Raw genomic sequence first — 20,993 nt, forward strand, 5'->3', positions numbered from 1 at the left:
CCAACTATACATGTCACGAGTTGCAGGTTATGCGAGCTTATTTGCTATAAAATTTAAAAAAAATAAAAAATCGACAAAAAAAAACATATATAAACAATTATAAATAAGTACATCTTTCAAAATTTATCAACCATATTTGTTGTTTGAGTTTTATTGACTTTTGCATAAAATAATCTTTGTATTAATAATATTTTATGATTTTATCAAATCATGACATTTACTTTATTTGTATACCCAAGAAAGATGCATAGATAAAGCCCTTGAATATACTATACATACCATGAGGTCTCGAGTCTAGTGGATCATGAAATTCATTAAAAGTGTAATATATATATTATAAACATGTTTCTAGTCGATTCAGCTGCTTAAAACAAGGATAAATGTAGCTCTAACTTGAGATCAACATATATGATGAAAATGTTGTATTTCATTGGTAAGGACACGAAGATGTTCATTCATACAAAAAAGTGATCATTTGATGAAGTATTGAACAACCCTTCGTCGGATTATCTAAGTAGTTATCATTTATCGAGTGAATTAGTCCGCGGTTATGGTTGTACACAATTAATCATTTGATCCGAGATAACATAGAGGATCTACATACTAATGTTGCACTTTCGTTTACCGACTTTATTGAGGATCATCGGATGGCGAGGTTGGTTATAGTTTCAAAATACGTAAGAGCCAGTGCATTGTAGTCGGGATTCACCTCTCACCTAATGATCAAGATATCTTCTGTGATATGATGAGTTAATAATGTGAAGAGTCTTTGGCAAGAGCAAGACATGTGCTTAAAGAAAATGTGTTTTCCTAGTTGCACATATGATGTCACTATTATTACTCAAATGTACATCATATCGTTATCGAATTCATTTGCAACTCTCGATGTACTAATGGTTGCATATTCGATCGAGATATATGAGTTGAAGGGACCGTACTATACGCTAACCATAACTTAGTAACTTACTGGTTCTTGTAGATACTATCAGTGTAACGTCTACTGCTAAACTACTACTGATTTTTTTTTTGAAACTATGGCAGAAAATATACATACTCATATACATATATTTAAGTCAAACCATGCATTTTATATGGTCATCCAACCACTGAATAAAAATAACTGCAATTAATTAAATCTTAAAATGTAATCAATCTCCTAGTCTACTGTTTTAAAGAAAAACTCAAACATGATACCAAAAGTCTGTCAAATCAACAACGTATAAAAAATTCATAAACATTAAAAAAAATAATGTTTTGACCCATGTCACGATAATCATAATGTGCGGAAGAAATGTAAGGTCCTCGGATTTTCACGTGCACCCCTAGCTTAGGCTACTTAGTCTTCAACACCTCCAGTCTCCTCATCCACATAATCACATGCATCAATCACACCTTGTGAGTCTAAAGACTCGACACGCCTGAATCGTTATAACAAGCACATATACATATCATGCAACAGTGAAAGCTACTGTAAACAAAATAACTTTAATGATCTTCAAAAGCAAGAACATAAACATTACATATTAATATCAAATCATGTCATATAATATCATCATGTACGTATTCATTTTTCCTACATATTGTGAATTTCGTATCAGCTCTAGGTCGATGGATCCATCTACGTATAATCATGGTACCCGACGACGGAGACATCATCGACAATTTCACTCGTCAACTGAGCATTGACCTTACATGTTCGTGTCCATGTTCGTATTAGTCACAACCAACTCACCTCCTTCAAAAACATGTAATCGTATTCATCACTTATAAAATTCATGCATATACATACATTTCCTTAAAACCAAGCATGTAACATGTTTTCCAACATTATCATAAAAATTCATATTCATAATTCCATAAACATTTTAAATATGCATTTTTCAGTTATCAGGGCACTGTCATGACTACTAACATGACTCGGGTGCAAAATGACCATTTTGCCCCTAAAACCCTAATTTAATCATTTTACCCCTGGAACTTAAAGTTTCAACCCAAATCTATCCAAACTTATCAAAACGCCTTAAAACGTATTCTTAATCATTTCTTAGATGTAAACTCAAGCCCATGCATTAAATTCTATAATTCGTTTTAAAACTTTAACCGAAGTCTCGGTTTTAACCGAGTCAATCTGAAACTTAACCAAATTGTAACCATTGTTTAACGACTCCTAACCAACCCCAGTATGACCCAAATTAAACTATCTATAATCTCATACATGTCGACATAGCCTGCTGGAGAAACCAAAATGAGCCATGTCCACTAAAATCTCTAAAACACGTGTACTGGACTAACGCCTAGGCGCTGGCTGTATAGCGCTACGGTGCTTGGTAAAACACATGTACTGGACTAACGCCTAGGCGCTGGCTGTATAGCGCTACGGCTCTTGGTAAGCGCCTAAGCGCTATGCACCAGCGCGGCGCTGTGGCGCTACAAGTGCCGAAACTTAAGCGATCGGTGGTGGATGGGCTCTAGCCCCCACGAACACAACCCAAAATACACCACGAAGCAAAACTCAACCCTACGCCCGATCAGTCCGGACCAGCCTCGAACCAACCTCTCCTAGACCACCATTGGACCTTCCTGGACTGAACTAGTTGTGACCCTTACTCCATGCACGCGAACATGCATAATCCACCCGATCTATCTCCAATTGAGCCAAAACCACGAAACTCGATCGGCTACATACAAGACTTGTTCCAGATTCAATCTCAGCACTTAAGACACATAAACATTTGCTGTAAATCCTGCTTCAAACATCAGATCTAGAAAACCCCTTCAACCGAGTCGAAAACGTTATATCATGAAAGCAAAAATCATATACATGAAGGAAAACGTGTAAAAACCCGAGCCGAAGCATTAGATCCGACATATATTATGCATAATCAATCCAAAAACATGTATTATGGTGTGAAAGAAACGGGCGTGCTTTTGCGATTTAAATACCTGAAACTCGATATTTGGTGCAAGGGAACGATAAAGACGATCGGAAGATGACTTTCCTACGCTTTCTTCTTCAAAAATACTTCGAAAATCTCCTCCTAAGGCTTCTGGAAGACACGGCTGCAGCATCTCTCCAAACCCTAGCTTTTGGTCTACTATTTTCGAAAATGGTGTTGGGTTGGAAACTAGGCCTTTTTGGCTAATTAATTGGTGGGTAAAAAAATTCACTAATTTTAATTAATTAGGTCCAACAAGGCCTAATTAATTCTTCATAAAAATTTTGTTTTAAAAAGTTGCTCCAAAATAATTTACGAGCCTTAAAAAAATTCTCCGTTTTGACGAAAATTGATTTCTTAAATAAAATAAGGCTAGATTCGGAAAATAATTCAATTCATATCAATTTAATAAAGATGACCTTAATTAAACCACAATTTTCGAGCATAAAAATATCTATAAAAACTATTTTTCTCCCAGTCGTTCCCGGTCTCATTTCCTCGACCAAACATCAAATAATTGCCTGAAAAATCCTAAAAACTTAAATCATGCACCAAAACACCTAAAAACATTTAATCATAATAAAACATCGCATTAATGCATTTAAGATAATAAATTAAACATTTTACTAAAACCCTATATTTGAATGCAATCAAGTAATCCATGTCATATAATCATAAAAATCATGTCGTGATCATGTACTTAATGCATTTAGAATCATAAGTCGGACATTTTAATAACACCCTAGATTTGCATGCAGTCAGGTTACGTCGTTTGAATTTTTAGACCTTACACTCTGTGATACCTAAGAGATTGTAAGACGATGCTACTAGACGCTCTTACCATGATCCGATGGATGCAATCAAAATTGAGTTATGACGTTCTTGATCAAGTGGTTGATGAAAAGAATGAGACTAATTAGGGTAAGCTCGAATAAGAACAAATGTTGTTATGAATCACATAAGGTTATAAAACCACGACTAGTTGTGTCCGTTAACTATTGAGGGTCACACAAATATTGAATGTTGTGTTCTCGTTGAGATAGTCAAATTCAAATAGTTGAATTTGGGTCTTTATTTTGATGAAGATCAAACATATTGCTTATAAATAAATTTATAAATATATTTCATTATTGAAAGTTGTAAAATTTAGCTTAACTGCTAATTAAGTGAGAAGAGTAGGATTGTCTGTTTTAGTGAAAGAGTTCACAGAATTGACAAATGCAAAAAATGGATCAGTTTCATTGCATGAGCCTCGATACATCGGCGCTGTCTGATCGTCGATCGGTATTATAATGATTTCATAATTATTTATTTAATAAATTTAGAATATATTAATTAAATAATAAATTAGTTTTAATGACTACTAAGTATAAGATTCTCAAGAAATATTCTANACACACACACACACACAAAGTGTATATATATAACGATATATATGTGTGTGTCATGCATTATCAAAAGTTAACTATGCATAATATTTTCAAGAACGAAAAATGTTATATGATAATTTTAAATAATGAAAATATAGAATCTTGATAAGGGAAGAATTTGATGGGATTGGAATATTGTATTTATTAAATATATGTTATCAAAGAGTTGATAACACACACAATAAACACAACAAGAAAAATCAAGTCTAGATTTTCTCTCTCCATTTTAAGAAAAAATCGGTCCTCCCCTTTGAGAAAAGTTTTGACCGAGCTCCTCTTCTCCACCACTGCTTTCCATCGCCAAACCACTATGAAGCCACTGCACCGCCGTCGGTTTTTTGGAAAATTTAGACGATCATCTCGACGCAAATTTTTCCTAATTTTCTAGTGCAATCTAAGAGAAGAAAAAGTTTATTATCATGGATCTGATTAAATGGTTGAAAAAAGTTCGTAGAGATTTACAAAAAGAGTTATTACCGTCTAAACTGCGGGATAGTTGGAGCCAACGTTAAATACTCAAAAGTAAATCAAATATGAACACTTTATGAATGATTTTAAATCAGACGATGCCCAAGAACGTTTTGAACGTAAAAAAAATTAAAACTTCTGTTGCGTCTTAGATGCGAGAAAACAGTACCCCAATAGTAGTATCAGAGCCAAAGTTTTCATTCGTATTACTCGTTTTGTTTACTGTTTAAATATTTTTGAGTTTTTGTTTCTAATCGCTTAAGAAAATCTTTCAAAAAAATGTTGCGCCTACAAAATTTGATTTTTAGGAAAACAAAAAAAATATTTTTTGCGCTGTCCGAAACAATTCTAGGATGCATTGTCCAGCGTATGCAGCGTACTGGCCGCACACTGCTTGCGCAGTTTTTAAAATAACAAAAAAAAATCGCATAGGGCAGTATGAATGGGCAGGTTCTTGCTGGCGGCTGCCCTAGTTGATCAGGCAGCGGATGGGCACACGGGAAGGGTGCCCATCTCGGGCGGCCCTTCCCTTCCCGCGGGTTGTTTTTGAATAGGGCCTATAAGGTGATTTTCTGAATTTTACAAAAATTTTGGACTAAATTGATATCGTATGAAAATGTGCTCAAATTTACTATTGGAATAAATTTTTGATAAAATTATAGATTTTTCTTAAAAAATAAATAATTAACAATTAGATTCTAAATTATCTATAATAAAAAGTAATTTACAAGAAATTTTAATTATTAACAAATTATTGGATGATTGAGTAAATGAGTTTATTGAATTCATTAATTTATTTTTAATTATAACAATTAGTGATAAATTTACAAGAAACATGATTCTATGATAATATTTAATATTATGATTTTAATATAATATTTGATATTATTTGGTAAAAAGATGATCGAGAGTCATGACCAATTTGTTAAGTGTATGTTAGGATATTTTACATATTTTATTTTTAATTAATTGATAATTATTTAAAAGTGATCTGGTTTATGTCCCATTTTCACCTCTTAAATTTGTATCTCAATGTGTTATGAAAATTTAATGTAACTATTAGATTTAGTGGGTGATCAAGATTTGAAGATGATGAGCTCATATCCTCAAGAGTCTTGAAGGAAGCTAATGTAATATTGCATGTGCATTCTTATATTTACCTAGGTTTTGGATTTTGATCCATATTTGACTCATACAGATCAATTACTACTCTGTTATCGATTTATTTTATTATTTATAATGAATATGATATATTATAGATAATCAGTATATGCATTATTATTAGTATAATAACAAGATTTGCATGAATCCGAAAAACATATAAATTAATATGACACGAGATTTTAAAATTGTTGATGAAATAAATTTTCAAAATCAAAATTTCTAATCGTGAATAAGATTCAAAATTTATCAGATATCTAGAGTTGTGGATATATTTTGTGGTATGCTTTTGGTTCAAATATTTGTTTTACCATTTAACAGTCGACATAGATTTCACAGTAGGCCGGCTTCGTCGATCCTACATACATGGGCACTGCCTGAATCCATTCAGGCAGTGCCACGTGTAAATAAAATTAATTTTTAAAAAAATGATTTTTAAAGCAAAAAAACGTACACAATCTCAACTATGGTTACTTTTTTGATTTCCTATGATCAACACAAGTCAAAATTTAGAGTCTCCCAAATCTTTTTTGTCAACCATTTCCTCCCGCCTAAAGGTCAAAATTTTCGAAACCAAAGTTTTCCCCATTTCCTTGAGCCAAATCCTATCCATCGTTTAGGTTCTGTATTTATTTGCAGTGCGGTTGTCTAGTATTGTAACAAAGATATTATATGAAACCTTGAAAAATCATTTTTCTTGCATCAGTGTATTTTATAAGATAATACATTCATGTAATATTTATTTGAATATTTGTTCCAGCTTTTGTTGCTTACAATGGAAGATGACAACTCAATAGCACTCGAAGAGTTGGAGGGAGAGTACGATCAAGAAGCCGAAATTCATCCTAGTTCAAAAACGCAATGTGGAATTTCTGATTTCTCAATACAAGAAAATATCGAGGTACAAACTGAAAAATCTTTCGTTGACATTTTGGAAAGTAAACTTGAAGTAGGTACAGTTGTGAACAGTATCGAAGATGCATATTTACTGTATTGTCAATATGCACATGCTAAGGGATTTAATGTGAGAAAAGGTGATCAACGATGTTTTGTACGTACAAATGAAATTCAATCAAAAAAATTTAATTGTTCATGTGAATGTTTGAAAGATGAAAAGTCTTCTGGTAAAAGGATTCATGTCTATCAAAAGCCAGTTATTAGAACTCAATGTAAAGCTAAATTGAAGATTTCACGGGAGAAAGGGGGTGAATGGCGAGTGATTAGATTTTTTCAAGATCATAACCATGAGATGTTTGCACCTGATCAAACTCATTTGTTAAGATCTGCACGCAATATCTCACATGCCAAAAAATCTACTCTAGAAGCTATGGTAAATGCTGGAACCTGTGTCTCTAATGATGTTTCTTTTATGGAAAATGAAGCATGTGGACCAGAAAACTTAGGATTTAATAGAAAATATGCATATGACCACATGAGTCGGATGAAAAAACATACCAAAGTTGAGAATGGTGATGCCACTTCACTGATTCAATATTTTATGAACAAGGCGAATAAGGAAAATTATTTTATTGGAACATGCAATTGGATGATGATGATAGGGTGATGAACTTTTTCTTCAGGGACTACAGATGTGCTTTTGATTATGAATATTTTGGTGATGTCCTATCCATTGATACAGCATATCGAACAAATAAGTACAATTTGATATGTGCTCCATTTGTTGGTATAAATCATCATATGCAGAATGTTATGTTTGGCTTAGCATTTATGTCAGATGAAACAGAAAGTTCTTTTGAATGGTTGTTCACGACATTTCTTGATTCGATGAATGGAAAAAAACCTCAAACTATTTTTTCAGACCAATGCCAAGCCATGATGAATGCCATTGGGACTGTTTTTCCATGTTCACATCATCGTTTATGTCAATGTCATATAAATCAAAACGCGCCTTCTCACTTTGGTAGTTTAAATGGTGACCCAGCTTTCAAAAAATTGTGGTATAAATGCATGAATTATTGTGATTTTGTAGATGAATTTGAGGCCACATAGAAATATATGATTGAAACATATCATTTGGATGGTCATAGATGGTTTAATGGGATGTACAAACTTAGGGACAAATGGGTGACTGCTTTCACTGATGCAAAGTTTAGTGCAGGGCTTTTGGCCACTTCGAGGAGTGAGGCCACAAATTTGACTTTAAAAAAATCAGGCAACAAAATGAGTTCTTTGTATGAATTTGTGATGAATTATGAAAAGATTCAAAATAATCGGCGAACAAAAGAGAAAACTGAGGATACACGTTGTCGACATGGTAAGCCTGCACAGATTTTGAAAAATCATCCATTGTTGATTCATGCTGCTGCTGTTTATACGATGACCATATATAATTTATTTGAAATTGAATTGGTTAATTCCTTGAATTGCAAATTTGTGGAACCACCGAATTGTTTTGGCAATGACTGGAATTTGATTGAGGTGAACGTAAAATCTCATGATGAATATGCAAGGGTTAGACATGTGGTGTTCAATAAGCAGAATCATGAAATAAGATGCAATTGCCACAAGTTCGAGACAATGGGGATTTTGTGTAAGCATGCTTTGCTGGTATTTAATTGTATGGATGTCACTGTTTTGCCCAAATGTTACATTTTGAATAGATGGATGAAAAATGTAAGAAACAGAGTTAGCTCCGATTTTGAAGAAAATGGCAGTGGTGGTCATGTTTCTGAAATGGTGTTTGTCAATCAAATAATGAAATCGATGTATGATCTAAGTCAACAAAGCAAACCACATGAGGATGCGAGAAAAAGATTATATACAATTATTGACACTGCAAAAGAGAAGATCTCCAACCTTCTACAGAATCTAAGTGTAGATGATGATACACCTTGTGATGCTATGACAAATGATGGTCACATAGATGAAACACGCGTACGTGATCCACTTACTGCTAAAGCCAAAGGAGTAACAAATACAAATATTACACGACACTGGGATACTAAGAGAAAAAAGGGAAAAGGAAAGCGAAAAACTGAAAGTTCAAGTAAGTTTTCATTCATTCTAAAGCTAAAAAACTGAAAGTTCAGGTAATTGTTATATATTTCACATATTTTTAATTTTATCGTGCTTGGTAGGTACAAAAGAATCCAAATTAAAAGGGCAAAGTTCACAAGAACAACAAAATATCACACCATCGCAATATCCATTTACATATCCTCAAGTTCCAATGCAATATCCTTTTGCATATCCTCGTGTCCCATCACAATATACATTTGCGTATCCTCAAGTTCCATCTCAATTTGCAATGGTAAGTGACTTGTATAAAATGTAATATGTCAAAAACAACAAAATATGTATTACATCTTATATTTAATTATAAGTTTGTTATCATGCAGGAAGGAAATACAAACTTATATTTAAGTGGACAGATGAATGTATTACCGTATCCATATGGGAATTCTCAATCATCACAAGTAAGAAATTTTTGCCAGTTTTTTCATTACATTTTTTTAGTTTTTCCCCAATTTAATTTTGTCACTTTCTATATAAACTTTATATTGTTTAGGGACATGATCAAGATAAATAAAAAGGTAATTTCTTAAGATTTATGCTTGATGTTTTCTCAGTAAGTGTTCTGTTTTTAACTTAAAGTTAAACAAATTATTCTACTAACCATCCATTCTCTTGCATATGACATGTGATTCTGAGAATAGAAATATAAGAAGAAGGTAAGTTTATATTTTTTAAAGGTCAGGCAGTACTATTGCTGCACACCGTTTAATTTTCTGTAGCAGCTTATATTGATATTTAACTACATGTTTGGAGGTTATTTCTGCAGAGAAAGATTACTTGCATTTGGCTGTTCCAATTCCACCAGATTATGATCTCTCTCATTTATCCAAGACGATCCAAGGAAACTAAACTTTGTGTTCTATATTATTCTAATATTCGACTTTATTTGATGTATTATCAATATTTTGGACAACTGAAATGTTTAGACAAACAAAGAGTTGCTGTGTTGGATTGGTCAACTGACAATAAAAAAAGTGTTGGTGCAAAATTATGGAGTTTTGTTTTGGTAATGTTGTGTGTTTATCTTTTTGAACAATTGCTGAGCATGTAAGGCAAGGCAAGTTTTACCAACGTATAAGTCATTTTGATTTCTCATGTATATCTAATTCAAGATACTTACAATGTCTATGCTACATTCTCAGTGTCTTAAATTTTCGACTTTGTGCTAGCATGCATGTTTTAGTTCTTCCAAAAGGAAAAAATCAGATTGTAATAATATAGATGTAGATATCAGATAAACACACATGGTCTCAACTCAACTATAATTTTTGTCTGCAAATGGATAAAACATAGATTCCAACTGAAAATAACTACATGCGACTAAAACTAAATACAAATACTTAAATCATCATAAATGAACTACAATGATTTCAATATATTTCGCATTTTTTCAGATATCTCTGAAATTCTCTAAGCATGTCTCCGATTCTCAACGTCTAATTCCAGTTGAACATTTCTTAGTTGAACTACTTTTTCATCTTCTCTTGATGTTGAGCTTGAACAATTCTCTTGAGTAGCGGTAGAAGAGGCGGCAGCTGCACCTTGTTTATGCATAAATGCACAAAAGTTTCCACAGCCTCTCGCCTGTTATGATATGATTTGTGAGAAGCGCCACTAAATTTATTAACTTGGGCATGTGCTTCATTCAAGCTATCGTAAACGCCAGGTTTCCGTCCAACAAACACGACATATATTTTGCTCTGCATTAGAAAATTATGGAAGTCGAGGGAATAAACATAAAAAACTTTCAAAAACTCAAACAAACACAGGCAGGCTACTTCCTAAAATCAGAATAGAATGGGTATATAGGCTATAACACATGCATGATCGGTTTATAATACATCAGACAGTAATTTGATCGGCTTGCTCTCAACTTATATAGGGTGGGGCGAGTTACAAGTGTAAGTTGGTCGAATATTAGGAATACCACCACGACCAACTAAACAAAACATACAAGTGATATTAGGAATACCACCACGACCAACTAAACAAAACATAGCTCTGATATTGTATCAAAATCTCAAGCTCAAGAAAGCACACAATTGATAGTTTATATTGAAATACCCTACAAATGTTTATAAAATTACATTACTGAAGCAAGCACATGTGATGTATGTACGAACTCTACTTGATTTGTTGCTCAAGAGTTGGATATTTTCTACAAAGATTCAAAGGAAGACCAAGTCTTGTTCAAACATTAAGTACTATGAATAGGAAAGAAGGGGCAAAAACATTCACCAATAACTAAAAAACTGTCCCAGCCACTCCACAACATGGCGTGTGGATGCATATCCGAATGATTATATCCGAAAAATTAAACAATTTATAACTCAAATAATTTAATTTTTTGTGCAGGAAGATAGGGTGGGACGAGTTACTGTTTCTGTATTTAGAAAAATATAAATAGTGAAAATAGACACAAACATGAAAATACACAAGAATCACTAGAGAACTCATACCATTTAACTCGAAGTCGTAGTTGGAGGCAGAGATCTTCACGGGATTCGGTGGTGGCCAGAGATCTGCAACCGATGGAGTGTATCAGAGATAATCGTCGGAAACAGTCGTGGTCGAAGAAGTAGATCAGAGACGGAGTCGGAGTCGGAGTCGGAGTGTGAAATTTGGAGCACTGGAAAAGGAGAGGATTTGGCTCAAGAAAATGGGGAAAGCTTTGGTTTCGAAAATTTTGGCCTTTAGGCGGGGGGAAATGGTTGACAAAAAAGATTTAGGAGACTCTAAATTTTGATTTGTGTTGATCATAGGAAATCAAAAAAGTAACCATAGTTGAGATTATGTACGTTTTTTTGCTTTAAAAATCATTTTTTAAAAAATTAATTTTATTTACACGCGGGTAGTGCTCATGTATTTAAGATTTACATGTGGCACTGCCTTAATTTGATTCAGGTATGCTTTTGGTTCAAATATTTGTTTTCCTCGTACCATTTAACAGTCGACATAGATTTCACAGTAGGCCAGATTCACGAGATTAAGTCTGTCCAGCTATGCATTATTCGAAAATAGCTAAAAGCTCCGTTGGAGAAAAGGTCTCCTGAAATTGTTTAAAATGGCTTGTCCTCCAATAACGTGCCTATCTATACCTTTTTAATATGAGTTTAGAGATAAAACATAATTTACTTCGTCCAGAAAACGTTGTTACTCTTTCTTATTTTGAGGTGATTTTGACTTCATAATAGCTTTCGTTTCGTTTTTTTCGATGACTTAAATAGAATATTCGTCTCACAAAATTAATCTGTGAGACAGTCTCATATGAGTTTTTATGGTCAATATAATATTGTAATTTTTTTTAAAATTGAATGGATATATATTTATTTAAAAGTTTTGAATCCAATTCGAAATTCTACTGTTTCCAAGATACGATAAATCTTGATTATAATTCAACAAATCCAATCGTGAAAACCAATATTTTATATTTATCGACTATAAAAAACAAAAAAAAACCCATAGTTTACAGATTGGCTACAGTTGCTTGCAGTGGAAACACAAAATCAAATTAGAAAATAGAATTTACACCTTATTAATATTATATTATATAATATTAAAAGAATCAAACATCATGATGAAACCCAGAAGAAATATGATTCTGTATGCCAAAAAAGAAAAAGAAAAAGAAAAAGATTCTGGGTTTTATTTTCCGAAAAATATATGAATTACTCTGCAAATATTTCCTAATTAAACCTCTTCTGTTCAATGCTGTTCACATATATACATCAAATTAACGTCTCATGAAAAACCCACAAAGATTCCTTTCTTTTTATCTGTCCAGAATTTCTTGAATCCTCCGCCAAGTGGGGTTGGTCGAAACGTTGGTGGGTCAATAGCGAAGCTGGGGTACAACAAAGAAACATATTAAATCATTGGGAAATTTGTGCACCAGAAGAATCTCAATATGGAAGAAGGTAGCTTTTTAATATGTAGATTTTTTTAAAAAATATTAGATAGATCGTTATTGACTTTTGATGTTTTATCCGTTTTGATTTACTTGATGGGTTGCCTGAATTTTTTGGCTATTAGTGATTTTTGGGGTTTTTTTTCGTGTTTCTGTTCTCTGCGTGCATTGTTGCTAGAACTATTTTTTCCCCATGGTTTGGATTCTGGTTCCTGGGGTTTCTGTCTTTTGCGTCAAAATTATGTCTTTTAGGCTTTAATTTGATTTTACTTTAATGTGCTGTAGCCATAATTTGCGTTAGTGTTTGAAGGTTTTAAATTTGATGTTTGGATTTCTTCGGTTAATACGACTGATATTATTCTGCTGCTAACATTGGGATCATATATACTTGGAGGATCAGTTTGTTTTAAATGAAGAATGGTGTATTATTTGTGTTTGAGGAGTGATTGGCATGGAAAACAAATTATGAAATAGGCCAGATAAATTATAAGACATTATATGTGCTAAAAAACAAGGTTTTTGGTACTAGTGGGCATTTATTTTTCGGGATTCTTGTGGTCGATAGCTTGAGGGGTTATAGACTTGTAGCTATCATTTCCTTTTCAAATGTTGTAGAATCATGTGAGGTACATTATGAAGATGATAAAACCCTTCCTGACAAGAGCAAGAAGAGGATTGTCAAGACACGTTCTCAGGTTGAAGCATTGGAGAAATTCTATGATGGTAAAGTTGCTCATTATAAATCTTGCTGTTTCTGTGTCCATCTCTGAGTTGATTGTAAACAAAGTATTTTTTTTCCACAGAACATAAATATCCATCAGAACCCATGAAAATACAGCTTGCAGAGTCTATAGGTTTGACAGAAAAACAAGTTTCTGGGTGGTTTTGCCACCGGAGGTTGAAGGACAAGAGATTGCTGAATGGGGAAACTTGTGCAATTGGAAGACAAGATCGTTCGAGTGGGGTTATACAGGATCGAGGTAGTGGACTTCGGCAAGATTCCTGTGGCAGCACAAAACAGGGCGATGATCGAAATTTTGATACCAGAGAGGTTGAAAGTGGAAGATTAAACGTCCAAGCTGCAGACTTTACGCACGAACGCGGTAGACAGTATACAGGAAACAACACTCCCGTGAATGATTCAACTTCTGGAAGTAGTTCCTCATTACCTAACATGCCTTCCCATCACAATGGGGAGCCTTTGGATTTGGCAACTTCAAGATATCTAATACCAAAGTTTCCAGTGGAAGTGAAGGGTGTAAAAGCTAGGTCTGGTCCATCAGGTTACTTAAAAGTGAAGGGTCAAGTTGAGAATTCTGCCATAACAGCTGTTAAAATGCAACTAGGGAGGCATTATCGGGAGGATGGCCCACCACTTGGTGTTGAATTTGATCCACTTCCGCCTGGTGCATTTGAGACCCCAATGCAGAATCCAGTTGATGGTAAGTTAGAACAGTTAATAGCTATAAATTTTCAACATGTGCATTATTTTCTTTAGTTCTGCAATTTTAAACCTGTCAGTATTTTATTCTCTGAACGCCCTGAAATTTTATGTACTTCTATAATTTGCAAGTGTTTTGTCTCCATTTTTCTTAGTATTTGAAACATGTCATTCACTTTATTTTTATGCATTTAAAATCGTCTGATAGCTCGTGTGAACTAACCATTTCATATAAAGAACTGATTTAGGAGCCATGATAAACTTCGATTTTTTCCTTGACTTGGAAACTAATAATGTTTAAGATTTCATATGATGCCTAGCAGATCAAATATTTGCAGGAGCATTCTATTTCCTAGAAGAGTTGGATATGTTTTTCTCCTGTGAAGACTTAAAAATCCTGTTATCTGCTTAGTGTTTGTAATATTGGAACGGAGCTCAAAGATGCTGACTTCCTTGTATGCAACTTGTGATATTATATTTCGCTGTGTATTAATCTTGATTTCATTTTCTAGATACTACTCTTATACATTGGTCTAGCCATTTTCTTGAAATTTGACTGTGACCATTAGCACCCGTACCTGAAAAATGTTAAACATAAAGGTGTTATTTTACACCATCGATGTGCTGATCCTGAACTGCCACTGTCAGCAGTTTGGGAACTATGGTGAATTTCTGTTCATCTCATATTACTTCTCACTTGGCAATATGATATGTCCCCGATTTGTGGTAGTGATGTGTCCCCGATTTGTGGTATTTACGTGATTCCTTTTACAATACATGGCGGTTCTTCACGTTAACTAAGCTGTTAGGATGCCACTCAGCAGTTTTCTCTGACTTCTCTTTCTTAATGTGCATACTTTTCAGAACCTTGCTACTCCGGAGAACCTATCGTTCCTGCTTCTCCTGATGTTTCAAAGATCCGCCAGTACCCCACTTTTGACATGGTGAGTTAATTTTGTGACTTTTTCTTAAAGAACTAACTTTTGCTTGTTGGAGTATTTTCAGGCTTATTAAGTGGTTAAAATACAGCGAGTGTTGGACTTGAAAAATCAATGCTTCAGTTTTCAAAAGATTAGCCTATCATTAAAGAATGCCACGATCACTGCAAACTTAAACTTTGTGGATGCATTATTGTCCTATTGCTTATGCATACCAAAGGCACCAAACATGGTGCAAGGTTTGATGTCTCGAATGACCATATTCTTGAGTAACTAAAACATATTTATATTTGGATTCTTGTGAGGTACACCTAAAGTTAATATGAACTGTTGTTTGGTTTTATTTATGTTTTGCTAATGGATAAGTTATTGAAGAGCTATAACATCCTGCAGGACCACAAAAATGGAAATTAGGCTTTTGATGAGGTCTTAAAAGTTGATGACTTTAAGGAATTTTTTCCTTTTTGATTATAATGAAATCTTTGCCCATGTCTCAAGCAACGATATTTTGGGTTCCTGTGGTGTTCCCCTTGAATCTTTATCTAAAACAATATTAAATATCTTCACAATCACACTTCAGACATTTGGTCATTGCTTTCTTAAAAAGTTGTGAAGAGCAGATGGTCTATTTTAAGATAACAGATTAATGTTATAACCTGATATTACAGCAATGCTCATTATAGTTTTCATTTTATCTCAGTCCTCTCAGGACTTTGGATACAACTCGGGCATGACCTCTCATAAGTCGAACATAGATAGAGCGAAAACAATGTATGTGTCTCATCCTTCGGACAATTACTTTCAGCAAAAGTTTGGGCAACAGACTATGCTTCTCAGTAGCGGTACTTATTATCCCCGGAGGAACTTTTCTGTAGAATTGCCCGAAAATTTGGCCAAGTACACGCCTGGTTGTGACGATAGAGATGAAAACCAAATGAGGTCAAGACAAGGTGTTGAAGTAGTGAGAAAGGGTTCTTTTCCGAATCATCGTCATATACTTCCCTGTGGCGTGAAGGTGGAAGCGGAACCTGCTGAGGCTTGGACTCATAGGTCCAATGCTGTGAAGGTGGAAGGGGAACCTGCGGAGACTTGGACTCACAGGTCCAATGGTGTGAATGTGGAAGGAGAACCTGCGGAGAGGTGGACTCGTAAGTCCAATGATAACATCGCTAAGATATCTCATGTAGATGTAAAAAAAGAGCCTTCTTATATGGCCACTAAGGCCAACGATTATCACAATATAACAGACAGAGGGATGCCCCAACATATTATTAAGGTGCGATGTTAACTTTTATGTTTTGATGACTAAGTCCTGCGTTTATACTTTGGTGCTGAAATTCTATGCTCCAATTATGTAGGATGGCAAATTTTATGGAGAAAGGAGAACAAAAAAGGAAAACTATGAGCCAGATCAAGTCAAGATACCTTTTAAGAATGAGATGCCTGTAAGTTTCGTGCTATGCCAAGGCCAATCTTCAACTTTTTTCAATCGAGTAGTGAACATTTTTCCCAACATCTTTTCTCAACACAGGCTCCAAAAAGGTCGAGAGGTGAAATCCTGCACCAGCAACATCAGCAGAGATCGTTTCCAGTAGATAACCAACCATGGACCTCTCATAGGTTTGACCTTATACGTTACCCTAACATTAATTACTGAATTCTAGTGATCTTGGCTCTATTCTTCTTTCCATTTCACAATCTACGAGTCTTGGTAATGGGGTGCACAAGAGCTGTGTTAAGCTTGAGCAGTAAGCCAGTAAAACACTCGAGACTGTTACCTGTTTCAATTGCTCGAAATCAATTTCAAAAAGGTTGAAATTTTTTAGAATTTCGAAACTGACTGAGCTACAATTTAGATCTTCAAAATATTTGTCGGCGAGACAAGTTATGGTTGAACAACTCAAAATATAATAATAATAATAATAATAATAATAATAATAATAATAATAATAATAATAATATAAAAAACAGAAGTATGCCTTCAGATTGACAAGAACTCGTACTTGAGCTCGACTTATATGTACCAGCTAGATCAAGAAGTTACAGATAACTATTTCCTATTTTTAAAAAATAAGTTATAGGTAACTACTAGAATTTGAAAGAACTGCATCACATTTGTTACTTTTATGGTTTTTTTTTTTTTGGCTGATGCACATTACATGCTTTAGGTCCAGAGCAGAGATGCCATCTAGTTTCAATGAAGACATGGGAAGCGCAGAAACAAGTTCTTTGGTCTAGGAAAATGGCGACGAGGTGTGGATTGTTTACAGTCAGTGGGCTCCGATCCCATGCATTCGTAGCATTTTGTGTAGTTTGTACAGTTCATGTTTTCATCAGCATTGTATCTTAGAACTGTGCAATTATCAAGCAATTTGTCGTAGTGCCTTTTGGGTATCATCCTTGCATGGTGCTAAATTATGGGATCTTATGTTTCTGGTCATTACAGCACCATGTTTTGAAAGCATTTTTCTTATTAGTTACTGTAAATGTAATCGGGGGCGGTAAATTTTGTGTTTTCTAGTAAGAAAATCCATGAAATCAATCACATGTCCCCTCATCTCTTACAGATTGAATTCTTGACACGTTTCGAGTGTAACAATACGCTAGAGCTCAAATCCGGCCCCTTTTTTAAAGTTCATGTTCGTGATTTTAGGTGTTACTTAGGTAGTTTGATTAGCAGGTTAGCCGCGTTCCATCACCGACGGGAGCTCATCTTATCAGCAACAACCATAAAATACACCCAGGTCGTCCACCTTTACAATTTACCTGTCCGTATGATCACATACCAAAATGACCATTTGCGCCACATATAGGCCGACAAACAAAACCAACACTCCGTGTTACTCAATTTAAAAGTGTCAATTCGGGTGGGTTGGATCGGATTGAGCAATAGTATTATTCAAAAATTGTCTAACCCAAACCCGAATCAACCTGATCAATCGATTTTGAATTTTTTTAAATAAAATTCAAAAAATTAATAATAATATTTTAATTTAAACATATAATAACAAAATCTCCTAAATATATATGATTTAAATTTGAAAGTCTAATTGTAGAAAAATAAAATATATTTACTCAATCAAATAAACAATTATTTAAAAAATAAAAAATATTCAAAATAAATATTAAATTATGAAAATTTATGACATAAATATACAATAAATATTTTTTCAGACAAACAATAAATAAAAATGTAGGCAATTTTTATTAATTATATTTTTTTTAAAAAAAATTAAAATTTTCGGTTCAATACCCAACCCAACCCGATCATTTTTTTCGGGTCAGCTATCAGGTCCAACCCGATCTGACTCGAACCCGGAAACCTCAAACCCAAACTTGCTTTTTTTCGGGGGCAAAAACTTGTGTGAGACGGTCTCACGGGTCGTATTTTGTGAGACGGATCTCTTATTTGAGTCATCAATGAAAAAGTATTACTTTTTATGCTAAGAGTATTATTTTTTATTGTGGATATTGGTAGGGTTGACCCGTCTTACAGATAAATATTCGTGAGACCGTCTCATAAGAGACCTACTCTTTTTCGGTTTGAACCGTGTCAATTTGATGTATCGTTTCTGATTTTGACACCCCTAACTCAATTTGTCTTCACAAGAACACGTTTTCTTTATTGTTGAATCGGTCATTTACTCATTTTTAGGGAGTACTATATATTAATATGAGCAGCTAGTTTTTTTTTAAATTTCGACTCAAATTATAATATATCACGTTTTTTGTGAATGGGTTTTTTAATATAATATTTGCTTGTAGCTGACATTTTGAACATTTAAACACCGACCTGCGTCGATGAATGGAAAAAAGATGGAAAAGCCTAATTGGTGGACTAAAATTAAATTTATTGGATAATAATTATTATAATATTAATTGTGTGCCAAAATTCAACTTTTTGCCAATACTTTACTATCTCTTTGATTATTATGCTGTAAATTGAGGCACACAGCCCCTTGTCTTAAAAGACCAAAAAACAGTTTGCAACTGTTGCCAATTTTTTACTTCAATTTTGCAAGTGAATATATTAGCATATACTATTTTTTAATAACAAAATTTTTACGAGATCGTCTCACTGATCAATTTTGTGAGATGAATTTTCAACCCAAACTAACCCATGAAAATTGTTAATGTTATTTCAAAAGTATTAATTTTTTATTATAGATATATACCGTATTTTCTAGACCATGCATGTATTTTATGTTGAGTTATACACAATTATTTTATCTTATTAAACTTAAACTTACAAGTTTTATGTTTTTGAGTAATTGTTATGTGAGACTATTTTACGGATCTATATTTGTAAGATGGGTTGATTCGGTCCATATTTGTAGTGAAAAATAAAAAAAATTCATAAGTCTGACAAAATTGAAAATTCATCTGACAAAATTGAAAATTCATTGACAAAATTGACATATGAGACGAGTTCGAATATATTTTAATATATGTTTTCTACTTACGTGAAGTTGTTACCATTTACCATTGTCCACTTAAAAAATTTTGCAACTTGCTTGCGAACATTTAATGACAATAATAATAAATTATTTGCATACGATACAACTACCAACGACAACAGATAACGATATTGGCACGTTGATTTTTAATAGAATTTAAATATTAAATTTAATGCATGTTTTTCATGAGATAGTAAAATCTGCTATTTTTTCATGATTGATCATAATATAATATCTATGTTACAAAATTAATTTTGAAATTGACTTACAACAGTTTTCGTGAAATTGTTAATAAACAAACATATGCTATTTTTTTAAATAAAATAAAATAAGAATGCATATTATCATTACTATAGCAAGTTGTATGATATCTTCTTATGAAAATATATTATTATGATGTCATGTCTTATTCGTTAAATATATTATCTAGATATTTAATGTCTTAATATTTTTTCTTTTATTTGACAAAAAGTACCCTCACATATGACCTTATTTATACTTTTCCATATCGACTATTAAATTTTTTTTATTTATAATTATACATGTAATTAAATTAAATAATATTAAATTTACACTTTAATTTTAATTTTTAATATTGAATATTAAATTTTTTATTTTATTTATAATTTTATATGTTAAATATAGTATATACACATTTAATGTCTTAGATATAAATGACAAATATGTCATGTCCATGTTTATTTATTTATGATTTTAATTTTTTATATTGTCAAATTTCAATTTTAATATGATATATTTGTTTCTTTAAAACTTTTAGTAATTTTTCCAATATGGTGCTGATGTGAGGGGCTGTAAGAAACATTCGAATGGCTTTCAGTCTTGCTATTGGTGTACAAGTTTTATCATAATCAATTCTTTTTTCTTGTTCCTTCTTGGTTCATTCGCTCCTTGGTTTTTCAAGAATTTGAGGAGCACCTTCGGAGATGGCTATAGTTGTATTAGTTTTTAGTATCCTCATGCATCGGCCCTTCTGTAATAACGAACTACATGTTTTCGTCTTGAGCAACTAAGTGAGCATGCATTCTTATTTTCCAGCCATCAAATTCTTCCTTAGAGAACATGAGAATTTTACTGAATGAATTCATTGAAATCGGAAATGTTCAGAATCGAAAATAAATATCTCTAATACCACTTATAGGATCGGTTAAGTGTTTAGAAAGGGTTTGATTAAACACTTAAAACACAATATGAAAATTTC

General features: G+C 33.3%; 3 protein-coding genes across 8 annotated transcripts; all 3 read left to right on the forward strand.

Annotated features, from left to right (window-relative positions):
- Positions 1-6,770: 6,770 nt before the first annotated feature.
- Positions 6,771-7,559, forward strand: LOC140958869 (protein FAR1-RELATED SEQUENCE 5-like). Its single transcript, XM_073416438.1, has one exon. It carries the CDS (start codon positions 6,771-6,773, stop codon positions 7,557-7,559), a length of 789 nt encoding a protein of 262 aa, XP_073272539.1.
- Positions 7,560-8,388: 829 nt separating this feature from the next.
- LOC140960304 (uncharacterized) lies at positions 8,389-9,982 on the forward strand. Of its 3 annotated transcripts, XM_073418528.1 has the most exons (5): positions 8,389-9,002; positions 9,094-9,266; positions 9,355-9,432; positions 9,525-9,549; positions 9,673-9,982. In XM_073418528.1, exons 1-4 carry the CDS (start codon positions 8,534-8,536, stop codon positions 9,543-9,545), a joined length of 741 nt encoding a protein of 246 aa, XP_073274629.1. In that variant the 5' UTR covers positions 8,389-8,533; the 3' UTR covers positions 9,546-9,549; positions 9,673-9,982. The 3 variants fall into 3 exon arrangements, with proteins under 3 accessions (XP_073274629.1, XP_073274628.1, XP_073274627.1); XM_073418527.1 differs by having other exon boundaries at positions 9,525-9,982; XM_073418526.1 differs by having other exon boundaries at positions 9,355-9,982.
- A 2,636-nt stretch (positions 9,983-12,618) lies between these two features.
- On the forward strand, positions 12,619-17,795 carry LOC140959901 (uncharacterized). Of its 4 annotated transcripts, XM_073417947.1 has the most exons (9): positions 12,621-12,948; positions 13,554-13,661; positions 13,742-14,380; positions 15,244-15,323; positions 16,018-16,593; positions 16,676-16,762; positions 16,849-16,937; positions 17,486-17,586; positions 17,618-17,795. In XM_073417947.1, the coding sequence occupies exons 1-8, from the start codon at positions 12,939-12,941 to the stop codon at positions 17,553-17,555; spliced, it is 1,659 nt and encodes a 552-aa protein (XP_073274048.1). In that variant the 5' UTR covers positions 12,621-12,938; the 3' UTR covers positions 17,556-17,586; positions 17,618-17,795. The 4 variants fall into 4 exon arrangements, with proteins under 4 accessions (XP_073274049.1, XP_073274048.1, XP_073274047.1 ...); XM_073417948.1 differs by having other exon boundaries at positions 12,619-12,948; positions 16,027-16,593; positions 17,486-17,795; XM_073417946.1 differs by having other exon boundaries at positions 12,622-12,948; positions 17,486-17,795.
- The last annotated feature ends 3,198 nt before the right edge of the window (positions 17,796-20,993 follow it).

Source organism: Primulina huaijiensis, chromosome 15, assembly GCF_012295235.1.
Source record: "Primulina huaijiensis isolate GDHJ02 chromosome 15, ASM1229523v2, whole genome shotgun sequence".
NCBI classification, from domain to species: domain Eukaryota; kingdom Viridiplantae; phylum Streptophyta; class Magnoliopsida; order Lamiales; family Gesneriaceae; genus Primulina; species Primulina huaijiensis.

What these genes read in the sequence shown, in the direction of transcription:
- LOC140959901 (XM_073417947.1), top strand. An exon ending in ATTGGAGAAATTCTATGATG is followed by an intron (nt 13,662 to 13,741) that starts GTAAAGTTGCTC and finishes TTTTTTCCACAG; the next exon opens with AACATAAATATCCATCAGAA. An exon ending in AGTACCCCACTTTTGACATG is followed by an intron (nt 15,324 to 16,017) that starts GTGAGTTAATTT and finishes ATTTTATCTCAG; the next exon opens with TCCTCTCAGGACTTTGGATA.
- LOC140958869 (XM_073416438.1), top strand. Translation starts at nt 6,771, where the DNA reads ATGGAAGATGACAACTCAATAGCACTCGAAGAGTTGGAGGGAGAGTAC.
- LOC140960304 (XM_073418526.1), top strand. Translation starts at nt 8,534, where the DNA reads ATGGGGATTTTGTGTAAGCATGCTTTGCTGGTATTTAATTGTATGGAT. An exon ending in GCGAAAAACTGAAAGTTCAA is followed by an intron (nt 9,003 to 9,093) that starts GTAAGTTTTCAT and finishes CGTGCTTGGTAG; the next exon opens with GTACAAAAGAATCCAAATTA. An exon ending in TTCCATCTCAATTTGCAATG is followed by an intron (nt 9,267 to 9,354) that starts GTAAGTGACTTG and finishes GTTATCATGCAG; the next exon opens with GAAGGAAATACAAACTTATA.